Below are 12,362 nucleotides of genomic sequence, written 5' to 3'. Positions count from 1 at the left end.
ATTTTACCTCTTTGGTGGTAATGTCATAATTCCGCCTACGTCTATAGACCTACGTCCTTAACTCCTCATTTTGGGGTGACATGACAATAAGACATGGTTTTTACATAAAAGCCACGTGTGATGTGTTCTCAGTGTTGTGGTATATGTATAGGAAGTAAACTGTTTCCTCACATACAACAAGAGCTGCGGGCAGATATACAAAAAATAAAATTCCTTTTATGTTCATCCGACTGAGGTATGAGGGTTGCAGAGTCTGTAATTTTAGAAAGCAAATATGGTTTTATTGGTTTGGTAAAAGGAAGGAGAAAAATATTTATTTATTTATTTCCTTGCTTACTTTCCGGAACATACATCACTTCTCAAAATGTAATCATTCGAGCAAGCGATTTCAAAGACGTCGTTCACTGGCTTTGCTGATTGCAATGGGAAGTGCTCCAGTAACGCGGTGCGACATAGGTTGAGTGGGCTCCTCTGTCATCTGTAAAGTGTGAATGAAGTGAAGCGGATCTGCATCAGACAAACAATGGTAAGCTGATTTAAAGTGCTCTGTGAACGTTCAGAACGTGCTTTAGTGAATCTCATGGCACAAAAATCTGCCTTCAACAAATGTATTCTTATGTGTTAGTAATATTATGGCGATGCAAATGTATTATTCACAAATTGTTTACCTCAGTCAAGGTGCTTTGCATTGTGTCACCATAATGGATCTAAAAGATTTGTTAGTTGACCGTTTTATTATAGTCATTTAAAATGGATGTTGTTATATTATTTTTAACGTGAAATTTAAAAGATAATATTTTATATATTCACAATAATTATGTTAAATATATTTATTAAAGTAAAAAAGTGTTGCTCACAATAATTTTTGAAGCACTCGTTCAGAGGAATAAAGTATGAATTAGTTTATAATACAGAAATGTATTTAAAATGTATATTTAAAAATGCTAAATTTAACAGCTTTTTAACAATATTGGACCAAGTTTACATACCTTAAAAATAGAGTGCAAATCTTGTTCATCAAGGTGGTTTGAGCTCTTCGTCCAGTTTGGTCATAGCTGGTTTGCAGGCTAGTTTTAATGTGACTTGACATACAGCCAAGTATGGTGACCCATACTCGGAATTCATGCTCTGCTTTTAACCCATCGAAAGTGCACACACACACCGTGAACACACACCCGGAGCATTGGGCAGCCATTTATGCTGCGGCACCCGGGGAGCAGTTGGGGGTTCGGTGCCTTGCTCAAGGGTATTGAGGGTGGAGAGAGCGCTGTACATTCACTCACCCCACCTACAATCCCTGCCAGCCCGAGACTCGAACTCACAACCTTTTGGATTGCGAGTCTGAATCTCTAACCATTAGGCCACAACTTCCCCACGACTTTTAGAGGGGTTCTGACCACTGCTTTAGCTGGTCATTCTGGTCTTAGCTAATCAGGCTTGAAAGTCCAGTGGAACAACCAGTTAAAACCAGCTTGGCCAGGCTGCGAAACCAGAAACAAGCCAAAATCAGCTTAGGCTGGTTTTATCTGGGGTTTTTTTAAGGGAGGTTTTATCTATTTTTCATTTATAAGTAAAGACCAAATTTAAAATATTAAGTGACTGAAACCTGTTAGGTTCAGATGTTTGAAATCCCCTTGGGAATAATTATTTAACCTGTCATTGCCCTTAATTCTGTTTCTGTAAGTATTTAATTGGTCAGTGAAGTGAAACCAGAATGACCACACCCTTTTTTGATGAATGTCTGAATGCATTGAAGATTTCTTTATTTATTCATTCATTCATAGATTCGTTCATTCATTTTCCCTAAAACTCTTTATTAGGGGTCATGCGCATTGTTGGCCCTGTAAATGATCTGTATATTATTCATGTATATTTTCATATAGTCAGTCACTATATCTGTCACTGCAAGTTCCCTTTTCTTCATATTAAATGTAATACGAAACAGAGGTGGAGCTCGAGTTTTGGCCTCCATAAAGGTGTGTCTGTTTTTTTGTTTTTGTTTTGCACGATAATAGAGCTTACTATGAGGTGATTTACTACCGTTTGTGAAAAGCATGAGTTTCTGAGTGATATGGGCCTTTCTACTCCGCACGCTGGTGAAAGGTTAAAAAAAATGAGAGGCTAAAAATAGCTGCTTAGCTACACATTTGTATTGCAGGAAACCAACCGACTCTAGTCTTCAGTATGTCTGTGTATGAGAGAGAGAAAGAAAGCATTTGAATGTCAAAGCAGTGAGGTGCCTGTTTCATCCTTTTAGCACAGGTAGGCACTCATAGAGATGGTCTGACAGGAAAAGAGACTTCCTTATGAACAAGACTGTTTTCAAGATTATTCAATACCTTCTGCTCTTGACTGGGATTGCCACAGATTCACAGTTCCTTGTAACAGCGGTTTTATGCATAGAAGGTAGGAATTTACTGTGCATTTCCATTTTGCATGTTATTTTTGTGTGGATAGTACAATAATAATCAAAGAATAATTTATTAAAATGTACTGTTTGGGATAGGAAGAAAGCAGAAGCATTTGTCTTTGTAGAGTGTCAAAATGATAAAAATAAGGTTGTTTAGTGCAGTTCTCAGTTGAGCTTCAAGTGGCGACCCAATGCAAAGGCAAAATGCTTAGTATATTGAAGTAACCTTAAAAGAAATTGTGACATTAATTAGCTGCATAATTTGTAAAATCTTAGAACTGTACATTTTTACCGTGTGGACAATACTTGTGTATATGGATCACTCTTAATTGTAATGTAGACATTTCTGTAAAGCTGCTTTGAAATGATATGCATCGTGAAATGCGCAATACAAATAAAAGGGAATTAAAATCACACATTAAGTTAATTAATAGTACGATAAACCGCACAGGCCCAACAATATGCAAAATTCATGAATTTAACAACTGCATAAACAACGAAAGTGTGATTTACTAGTTGAACACACAGAACAAACACTATAATATATTAAAAGTAAAGTACCGTACGGCCTTTGTCATGACAAAAAAAGATATAGGAAGCATTTTCTCCTCCCTTTTTAAAAGTTGCTTATTTATTTTGCTATCCTGTGTGAGATTTTGTGATTAATTGCATTTTATTATTTGCATTTCACATTGTTTTTTGCCCCACCCTCTGCGGCCTGTTTTTGGGTTGCGATTCAGTTGAGGATCACTGATTTAATGTGTTTGAAGCTCATTCATTTGTTAAATGTAGATATGTAACCATATGTCTAACACGTGATTTATGAGAAATAACAACATTTCTGTCAACATGAAAACCCCTGAGGTTTTCACCTCTTTGAATTCTGCTTCCTGTGGTGAGAACTTTAGGGTCTTTTCTGCATCCTTCCTATTTTGACACACTGTAATCTCAATGCAAGAAATGGGCATAAAAAAATATATTGTGCCAAAGTAATCATGTTGTCAAGTTCATTAAGTTTTGTGTGCATTGTGATATATTGCTGACATGTCTGTGTGCTTACACAAGAGCATGTTCTCTCATTTTTTGCTTGCAGAAATGAAGGACCTTTCTAACTGACTCATCCATGTCATGTGGATATTATCTGAGCTGTGAACCCTACCATGGAAGAAACATGTACTAAAAACACTCTTTCCTGACACTTGCTAGTCTGTTATAGATTACTGAGTTCCATTTCACGGAAACATTCTTTCTGAGGGTTTGATATTGATGTTAAAATGGTCATTTCAGTTATATTTTGTAGTCTGGATTTCTTGCATTTTAGTAGTTTTATTCACCCACCATAGTATAATATTTATTTAATAGTGTACATTATGGGAGTACACTATAGTATATTTCTGTAGACTACAAAGTGAAGTATATTACTGTTCAAAAGTTAAGGGTCAGTAGGATTTTTTTTTTTAAATATAAATGTATATTTTTTATTATCATAAAATGATAATTTTTCTTCAATGATATGAAGCAGCGCAACTGTTTTCAACATTAAAAACAATAAGAAATGTTTCTTGAGCAGCAAAACAGTATTTTAGAATGATTTCTGAAGGATCATGTAACACTGAAGACTGATGCTGAAAATTCAGCTTTGAATCACAAAATAATTATGCTTTACAATATATTAAAATAGAAAATGCTTATTTAAAATTGTGATAATAGTTTGCATTAATGATATATTTATTTTATGTTTGATAATATAATTGAAGCCTTTGTGAACATCCCTAGTAAAGAAAAAAACACATGCCATAATTTATTTAAAATGTATTTCATATTAAGTATACTTCAAATCCATTAACATATTTATTGATATATCACTTAAGATGTACTGATATACAATTATAATCTAAACTTTACTTGGAGTATTTCTTTATTGCACAATGCACATTTTTTAATATTATGCCTAAAATGTGTTTTAATATCATTATTAATAAGGATTGTATGATCTCTGTATAATATCAGTCTTTGAATGCAAGATATTTAAAGTGAACCTGAAGTATTCTGGCAATAGTTCCACTTTATCACAATCAAATATACTTCAGTATATCTTTAGTTGGACTTCAGCACTACTTCCGCGCAATTAAAGTGCATTAAGCATAAATTAGTTTTAAGTATACCAGTTTAGTACACCAAAAGTACAATTACAGGGTATTTTAATTAAGCACATTAATATGTAAATATTTTTGTAGAACACTTAGCACAAAATAAATGTAATTCAAATACATTTTAGTATTTTTTTTCTCTAGGGATAAGAGTCTTAAAAAATCTGACCCAAAACCTTTGAACAGTAGTTTATGTATTAATATTTTTTCTTGAAAGCCAAAATCTGCAAATTTAGGACTAAAGTTTTCAAAATTAATTGTTCATGTTCCATGAGAATTAAAGGAGCTGTGTTAACTGTTTTGCAGTCTGTGGTGTGTCCTCAGTCATGGAGTCTAGTCTCTACCACAATGTCCATTCCATCCTCAGAGAACTGGACGCTAATCCTCAGGGTGGATCAGCCTGCAATAAAGGTACCTGCTTTACTATGACAATCTAAACTAAAAGGTAATACAAATCTATACATTTTATATCTCTAAAATGTGTCATATAACCTGGAAATATCATGTGTTTGATATCTGGATAGAGATTAAAGAAAATATGATATTCCCTTGTTTATGAAGTGATTAATGGAATAGTTCAACCAAAAATGCTCCAAACCTGTATGTTAAGCATTTTTGAAGAATTTTCTTATTGGAGCTCGATATGAAAACTCATCATAAGCACATCTGCCAAGCTCTGAAAAAGCACCAAAAAGTACACAATTCAAAATTATGTTATATTGTTACATATATTTAAAAAAACATATGTTTGTGTGTGTGTGTGTGTGTGTGTGTGTGTGTGTGTGTGTGTGTGTGTGTGTGTGTGTGTGTGCGCGTGTGTGTGTGTAGGCATGTTGAGATGGAATCTGCATAACAGGGTGGACAAAAATCCATCTATCAGTGTCTCTCTTTTGAGGGTTCTCATAAAAGAGCTTGAAAAGGTTTGTTCCTCAGTCATTCTTTCAAGTTATAGAACATCCAAAGATTTTTACAGCGAATAATAAGCTGCTTTGTCCTTGATTTGATTTATTCCAGGCTGAGAGAATCGATTCCAAGATTCGCATTATTCCTTTACTTCACACACTTGTCTACACAGTCCTACAGGTCAGATTTCTTGCTTTGTTTTTTCCACAGCATCTGCGAATTCTTTGTTTGTTTTGTTATTGTTTCCAGTTAGTGATATGAAATGCGTCTGTAAGCAAGTTCCAGGCAGATTTGTTATTGCAGGAACTGTTCCCTATCGATACTACACTCGTACTGCATTGTAAGCCGTTTAGGCTAAGACGCTATGGGGAAAAGTCCTTTTCTCTGATTTCTGAAGCCTTTTTCAATCACGCAGTGAAACTGCACAACCATTGGTTCGTGGAGTTCAATAGAAATGAACCAATGGTGGCCTAGCCCGCCAAAAGGGGCGGGGCATGGGGCTAGATAAGCAGCCATCTCACCTAGGCAAACTGATTTCATTCTCCTTCAGCGACGACTGATATCTCTTCGCTGAATCCGAGACCTGAAGCCAAACAAGCAGCCGAGATCACCGCTGACCAGCTTGCTGCTCTGCGCAGCAGATCAGCCACGTCTCCCTGCTCTCCGCCCTCTAGCAAGACACAAGCAGCATGCCGCTTTGAGCAACCAGCCGCCCTCGCGGCTCTTCGCCTCAGCTCGCAGTCCCCAAGCAGCCCCTGATTGGTGTACCGCTTCCGGCAGCCGGATCAGTTTGCCGCTCCCCAGCAGCTCTGCGCCTGCGCCATTTCACAAGCGCCCGGTCAGCGAAACACTCACGAGCCGCCTGCAGTGTCGATCGCACCTCGGTGCTTCCACCTGCTTTTGCTGAGGTTGTATAAAAAGAGCAAATTTCCTAGAGCAAATTTCGCGGCGTTGTTTCAAATGTGCACCCCTGCACGCTGATGACGGGCACGATGAGTCCATGCGATGCCTGGGGAAGTCCCATGCTGAAGCCACGCTCATCGACATGACCTGTCCACATGGTGTGTATATAAGTCTGGCCTCTCTGCACTAGTGGAAAACTTTCTTTTCAGAAAGCGACTCTGCCCCTTGTGCCTTCCCATTTCTCTCCTCCCAGGAGCCTGTGAGGAAGAAACAGCAGAGCAGAGGATCCCAGCGCTCAGATGAGATCGAGCTCACGTCGGCTCAAGGCCCGTGTGCATGTCCCTGATATCTCTTCACTGAATCCGAGACCTGAAGCCAAACAAGCAGCCGAGATCACCGCTGACCAGCTCGCCACTCTGCGCAGCAGATCAGCCACTTCTCCCTGCTCGACGCTCTCTAGCAGCTTGCCGCTCACAAGCAGCACGCCGCTTTGAGCAGCCAGCCGCCCTCGCAGCTCTTCGCCTCAGCTCACCACCCCCGAGCAGCCCCTGACTGCCGTACCGCTTCCGGCAGCCGGATCAGTTTGCCGTTCCCCAGCAGCTCTACTCCCACGCCACTTCACAAGCGCCCGGTCAGCGAAACGCTCACAAGCCGCCTGCAGTGTCGATCGCGCCTCGGTGCTTCCACCTGCTTTTGCTGAGGTTGTATAAAAAGAGGAAATTTCCTAGAGCAAATTTTGCATGTTGTTTCAAATGTCGCGCCACAGCTGTGGCTCATGCAGGGCACCCCTGCATGGTGATGACGGGCACGATGAGTGCGTGCGATGCCTGGGAAAGTCCCATGCTGAAGCCGCGCTCATCGACATGACCTCTCCACATTGTGTGGATATGAGTCTGGCCTCTCTGCACTAGTGGAAAACTTTCTTTTCAGAAAGCGACTCTGCCCCTTGTGCCTTCCCATTTCTCTCCTCCCAGGAGCCTGTGAGGAAGAAACGGCTCGACTCAGGACCCCCTTGTCGTCTACAGAGCAGGTTGACGCCAGGACTTCAGTGGACTACGAGCTAATCCTGTCCTGAGAGAGTTTTTGCCCGTCCACTTCTCCCACCTAGACCATCGTCGTTCTGTGAACGACCTGGTCTCATTCGGTGGGTCCAAAGACGAGCCACTAGACGACAGCATGTCATTAGCGGCCTCAGACGCCGAGGACTGGTCGGGCTTGATGCAGGACCTCACCCCCTTGCTGTCTACCCAGCCGGTCGACGCCAGGACATCTGTGGACACACACCTCATCCAATTCCTTTCTAAAGAAGGGCTATGAGAAGATCCCAAGACGTGGCACACCCCTTACTCTGCCCACCTCAAAACATCTGCGTCTCACGCCCTCACTGCGGCTGATGGCGTGGGGCAGAAGGGCTATGAGAAGATCCCTCCAGTGGATGAAGCTGTGGCCGCACACCTGTGCCCACCTGCTGCCATTGGATGGAAGTCTAAGGAAACCCTCCCTTCCAAGCCATGCCGGACGACTTCGGCTCTCGCAGGACAAGCTTATGCCTCAGGCTGCTTTGGCATTGCACTCCATGGTGGTGCTTCAAGTGTACCAGGCCAAGCTACTCCGCACCATGGATGAAGTGGGGCACAACCCGGCCACATTTAAGGAGTTGCGCAGTGCTACGGACCTGGCCCTGCATGCTACAAAGGCCACCGCCCAGGCTATTGGGTGTTCGATGGCCAGCTAGGTGGTGTTGGAACGCCTCTGGCTGAATCTGATGGAGATCAAGGATGCGGATAAAACTGTCTTCCTCGACTTGCCTGTCTCCCTCGCTGGTCTCTTCGGCCCCGCTGTGGATGGGTTCACTGAGCGCTTCACCGCTGCACAAAAGTCGCCCCAGGCTATGCGACACTTTTTGCCCAAGCGCTCGTCTTCATCTGTCTCGAGTTGCCCCAAGCCAGCTCAGACTCAGCAGCCTGGTAAAACGACGCTGCTGAAAAACCAGCTCACGCCGTGGCCTGAGCCCCGACAGCGCTCACGCTCTGCTAAGCGATACCCCCTTCCGAAGTGGCAGGGACCCCAGCCCAAGAAAGTGCTGGACCCGGCGCCTCAGAAGTCAGTCTGATGCACCGGTCAAGAAGAGGAGGAGGCTAAGTCCCACTTCGGCCGGACCACCCTCCAAACTGCCTCGTCTCACCTTCCTGTCACCCTGTTCTGTTCTGGGTGCCCGAAGCAATGTGTTTGTTGCCTGCACAGAGCCCAGCATAGTGCCCTGGCAGCACACCGCTGTTATAGCGGATTCAATAAAACACAAACATACTCAAAAAGAGAGCAAATTTCCACTATTTACGAGTACCACAGTTCCTTACAGCGACTCAGTGCCCGAACCAATACAGCCCCTCACCATGCGGGCCGAGGCCTGGCAGGCCATCCCTGGAGTGTCAGAATGGGTGTTAAAAACAATAAAACGAGGTTACATACTGCAATTCGTTTTGAAGCAGATCCTCATGCAAATACGCCCAGGGAACTGGTTCTTTTCCCTAGATTTGAAAGATGCTTACTTTCACATCCAGATAGCCCCCCATCACAGGCGCTTCTTGAGATTTGCTTTCGAGGGAGTAGCATATCAATACACGGCCCTTCAGTTCGGGCTGTCTCTGGCTCCCGGTACTTTTACAAAGTGCATAGATGCGGCTCTCTCCCCTATGAGACAGATGGAAGTGCGCATACTGAATTACCTCGATGACTGGCTCATTTTGGCCCAGTCAGAGGTGGAGCTGATGGCTCACAGATCCCTCCTCCTCAACCACCTAGAGTGTTTGGGCCTCAGGATAAATTTTTCATGATCAAGGTGAGTCAGGTGTGCAGTGCAACCCTGGCCCCTTGGATGAAACCCAGCTGGTACGAGTAGGGGGCAGCGGTGGGGATAGTTGGCAGGCGGAAAGTCATTCTCACAGATGCTTCCAAGAAAGGCTGGGGAGCCCTGTGCGAAGGCCATCTGACCTTTGGCGCCTGGATGAGTAAAGAAAGCAAGCTCTATATCAACCGCCTGGAAATGCTGGCTGTATGTCGAGCTCTCTACGCTTTCTTACCACTCCCGGCAGGGAAACACGTCCAAGTCCGGTTGGACAACATGACAGTGGTAACCTTCATAAATTGCCAAACGGGCTCTTCTCAAAACCCCTATTCACTCTAGTGAAAAGCGTCCTAGATTGGGCCCAACACCACCTGCTCTCACTGAGGGCAGCGCATGTGCAGGGCGTTCTGAACACAGGGGTGGACATGTTGTCCCGGGGCAACCTCCCCTCGGAGGAGTGGAGGCTCCATCCCCAGACTGTTCAAAGTATTTGGGACGTCTTTTGGAAAGGTAGAGGTTGACCTCTTCGCCTCCGAAGACAAATCTCATTGCCCAATCTATTTTTCAAAAGTCAAGGATGCTCTGGCCCACGACTGGCCCAGTCTCCTCCTTTATGCTTTTCCCTCGATCACTCTGATCCCCCAGGTCATCAGACAAATCAGGGAGGATGCCCACAAGGTAGCCCCTCTGTGGAGAAGCCAACCATGGCTTTCAGACCTGTCGCTAGCGGAACCATGGCCATTCCCGTTGAGACGGGACCTCCTCTCTCAAGCGAACAGAATGATATGGCCCCCCAGACATGAGCTGTGGGCTCTCCATGTATGGCCTCTCGACGGGAGTTGGTAGACCTCCCAGAGAGCGTCATGAATACCATATTACAGGCTAGAGCTCCATCGACAAGGCGCCTCTATAGCCTTAAATGGTCAGTTTTCACTGCCTGGTGCACAGCCCAGGGTGAAGACCCATTCACTTTTGAAATATCTCAGATATTGTCCTTCCTCCAAGACTTAATGGATAGGGGCCGTACACCCTCTACCCTTAAAGTCTATGTTGCAGCTATTGCAGCCTCTCATGCTCCTATAGCCGGGAAGTCTGTGGGTAAAAACAACCTGGTTGTTCATTTTCTGAAGGGGTCCAGAAGGCTGAACTCACAGCGGCACTTACACCGCTCGGCCTGTTACATATGAGACCGCTCCAGCACTGGCTTTATGGCTGAGTCCTGAGGTGGGCATGGAAGCGCAGCACTCACCGGGTCCAAGTTACACCAGCCTGTCGCCAAACCCTCACCCTGTGGTCAGATCTTGCGGGGGTGCCCCTAGAGCAGATCTCCAGGCATTCTGTGGTTTACACGGATGCCTCCACCACCGGCTGGGGGGCCACGTACAACGGGCGTGCAGTCTCAGGGGTTTGGACGGGCCCGCAGCTGCAGTGGCACATCAATTGCCTAGAGTTGTTAGCAGTGCACCTTGCCTCGAAACCATCTCAAAGGTTGGGTATGAGGCAAGCACGTGCTGGTCCAATTGGACAACACAGTGACCGTTGCGTACATCAACCGGTTCTGAGGTCACTTCATGCCGTTCACATTCCGGGCCTGCTCAACCGTACAGCTGACGAGCTGTCTCGAGCAATGCTCCTGGGATAATGGCAACTCCATCCCCTGATGGTCCAGTTGATTTGGAGACGGTTCGGAGCCGCTCAGGTAGACCTGTTTGCTTCTCCAGAGACCGCTCACTGCCAGTTGTTCTACTCCCTGACCAAGGGAACTCTCGGCACGGACGCACTGGCACACAGCTGGCCGTGGGGCCCACGCAAATATGCGTTTTCCCAGTTAGCCTTCTCGCACAGACACTGTGCAAAGTCCGGGAGGACGAGGAGCGACTCTTGCTAGTGGCGCCATATTGGCCCACTCGGACCTGGTTCCCCGAACTAGTGCTCCTCACGACAGCCCCTCCTTGGCCAATTCCTCTGAGGAAGGATCTACTGACTCAGAGACGGGGCACCGTTTGGCACCCGCATCCAGACCTCTGGAAACTCCATGTCTGGTCCCTGGTGGGACGCGGAGGTTCTAGGTGACCTACCCCAGGAGGTAGTGAACACCATCACTTCGACAAGAGCACGTATACGAGACACGCTTACGCCTTGAAGTGGAACATGTTTGTCGAGTGTTGTCGTTCTCGCCGAGAAGACACTCGAATATGCCTGATTGTGGTCGTGCTTTCCTTTCTGCAGCAAGGTCTGGAGCAAAGGCTGTCTCTCTCCACCCTCAAAGTCCAGGTTGCCGCTATTGCTGCGTACCATGACCCCGTGAATGGGAAGTCTTTAGGTAAGCATGACCTCGTCATCAAGTTCCTTAGAGGGGCCAGGAGGTTAAATCCTTCCCAGCCCCCCTCCATACCCTCTGACCTGACTCTGGTGCTGAAATCACTACAGCAGGGCCCATTCAAGCCTTTGCATTCAGTCGAGCCCAAGTTTCTTTCCTTGAAAACTCTGCTCCTGCTTGCACCGGCCTCCATCAAGAGGGTAGGGGACCTGCACGCATTTTCGGTCGACAATTCCTGCCTAGAGTTTGGGCCGGCTGACTCCCAGGTAATCTTGAGGCCCCAGCCCGGCTACGTGCCCAAGGTTCCCACTATACCCTTCAAAGACCAAGTGATGAACTTGCAAGCGCTGCCCCTGGAGGAGGCAGACCCAGCCCTGGCTTTGCTCTGTCCCGTCCAAGCATTGAGATGCTATGTAGACCGGACACAAAGCTTCAGGACCGACCGCTTCAGCGGTACTCGTATGCGTATAGTCCACGGTATAGCCTTAGAGCCCGTGTTTCCCCGGCAGACTTCTGCCTTTCCAAGAGGGTTTGAATCACCTCAAATTTCTCCATATACACCTAAAACGGATGCTATATGTGTATTTGCTCCCGAGACCTCCTTCGGGAAGGATGGGGCTTCCGCAGCGTCCCTGTTCCAAGCGGAATGGGTACGTTTTCCCAGTGTTATCCAATCTCACCCAGTGAGGTAGTGCTTTGACAATGGTGAGTGGAACTACTTGTTCCGAGCCCCGGCCTACACCTAACAGGGGTGCAGGCGGCTCGCACACGGCACTGGAAGGGGCAGCACCCATGGCGCTTTGGTAGGGATCCCATTTTCATCGGTCACCG

General features: G+C 45.5%; 1 protein-coding gene across 2 annotated transcripts in view; it reads left to right on the top strand.

The window, feature by feature from the left end:
- Positions 1 to 129: 129 nt before the first annotated feature.
- Positions 130 to 12,362, top strand: part of LOC109072617 (phosphoinositide 3-kinase regulatory subunit 6-like) — a 28,433-nt gene continuing 16,200 nt past the window's right edge. Inside the window, exons 1-6 of one of the 2 annotated variants that reach the window (XM_042720624.1) lie at positions 130 to 526; positions 2,258 to 2,406; positions 3,504 to 3,583; positions 4,867 to 4,971; positions 5,389 to 5,480; positions 5,575 to 5,643. In XM_042720624.1, coding sequence (XP_042576558.1) covers positions 3,571 to 3,583; positions 4,867 to 4,971; positions 5,389 to 5,480; positions 5,575 to 5,643 — 279 coding nt within the window. In that variant the 5' untranslated portion in view covers positions 130 to 526; positions 2,258 to 2,406; positions 3,504 to 3,570. The remainder of the gene's footprint in view (positions 527 to 2,257; positions 2,407 to 3,503; positions 3,584 to 4,866; positions 4,972 to 5,388; positions 5,481 to 5,574; positions 5,644 to 12,362) is intronic. The other variant, XM_042720625.1, reaches the window with a different exon arrangement.

Source organism: Cyprinus carpio, chromosome B3, assembly GCF_018340385.1.
Source record: "Cyprinus carpio isolate SPL01 chromosome B3, ASM1834038v1, whole genome shotgun sequence".
Taxonomy (NCBI): Eukaryota; Metazoa; Chordata; class Actinopteri; order Cypriniformes; family Cyprinidae; genus Cyprinus; species Cyprinus carpio.
Note: the sequence above shows the minus strand (reverse complement) of the source record. Positions and strands in the feature narration are given on the sequence as shown.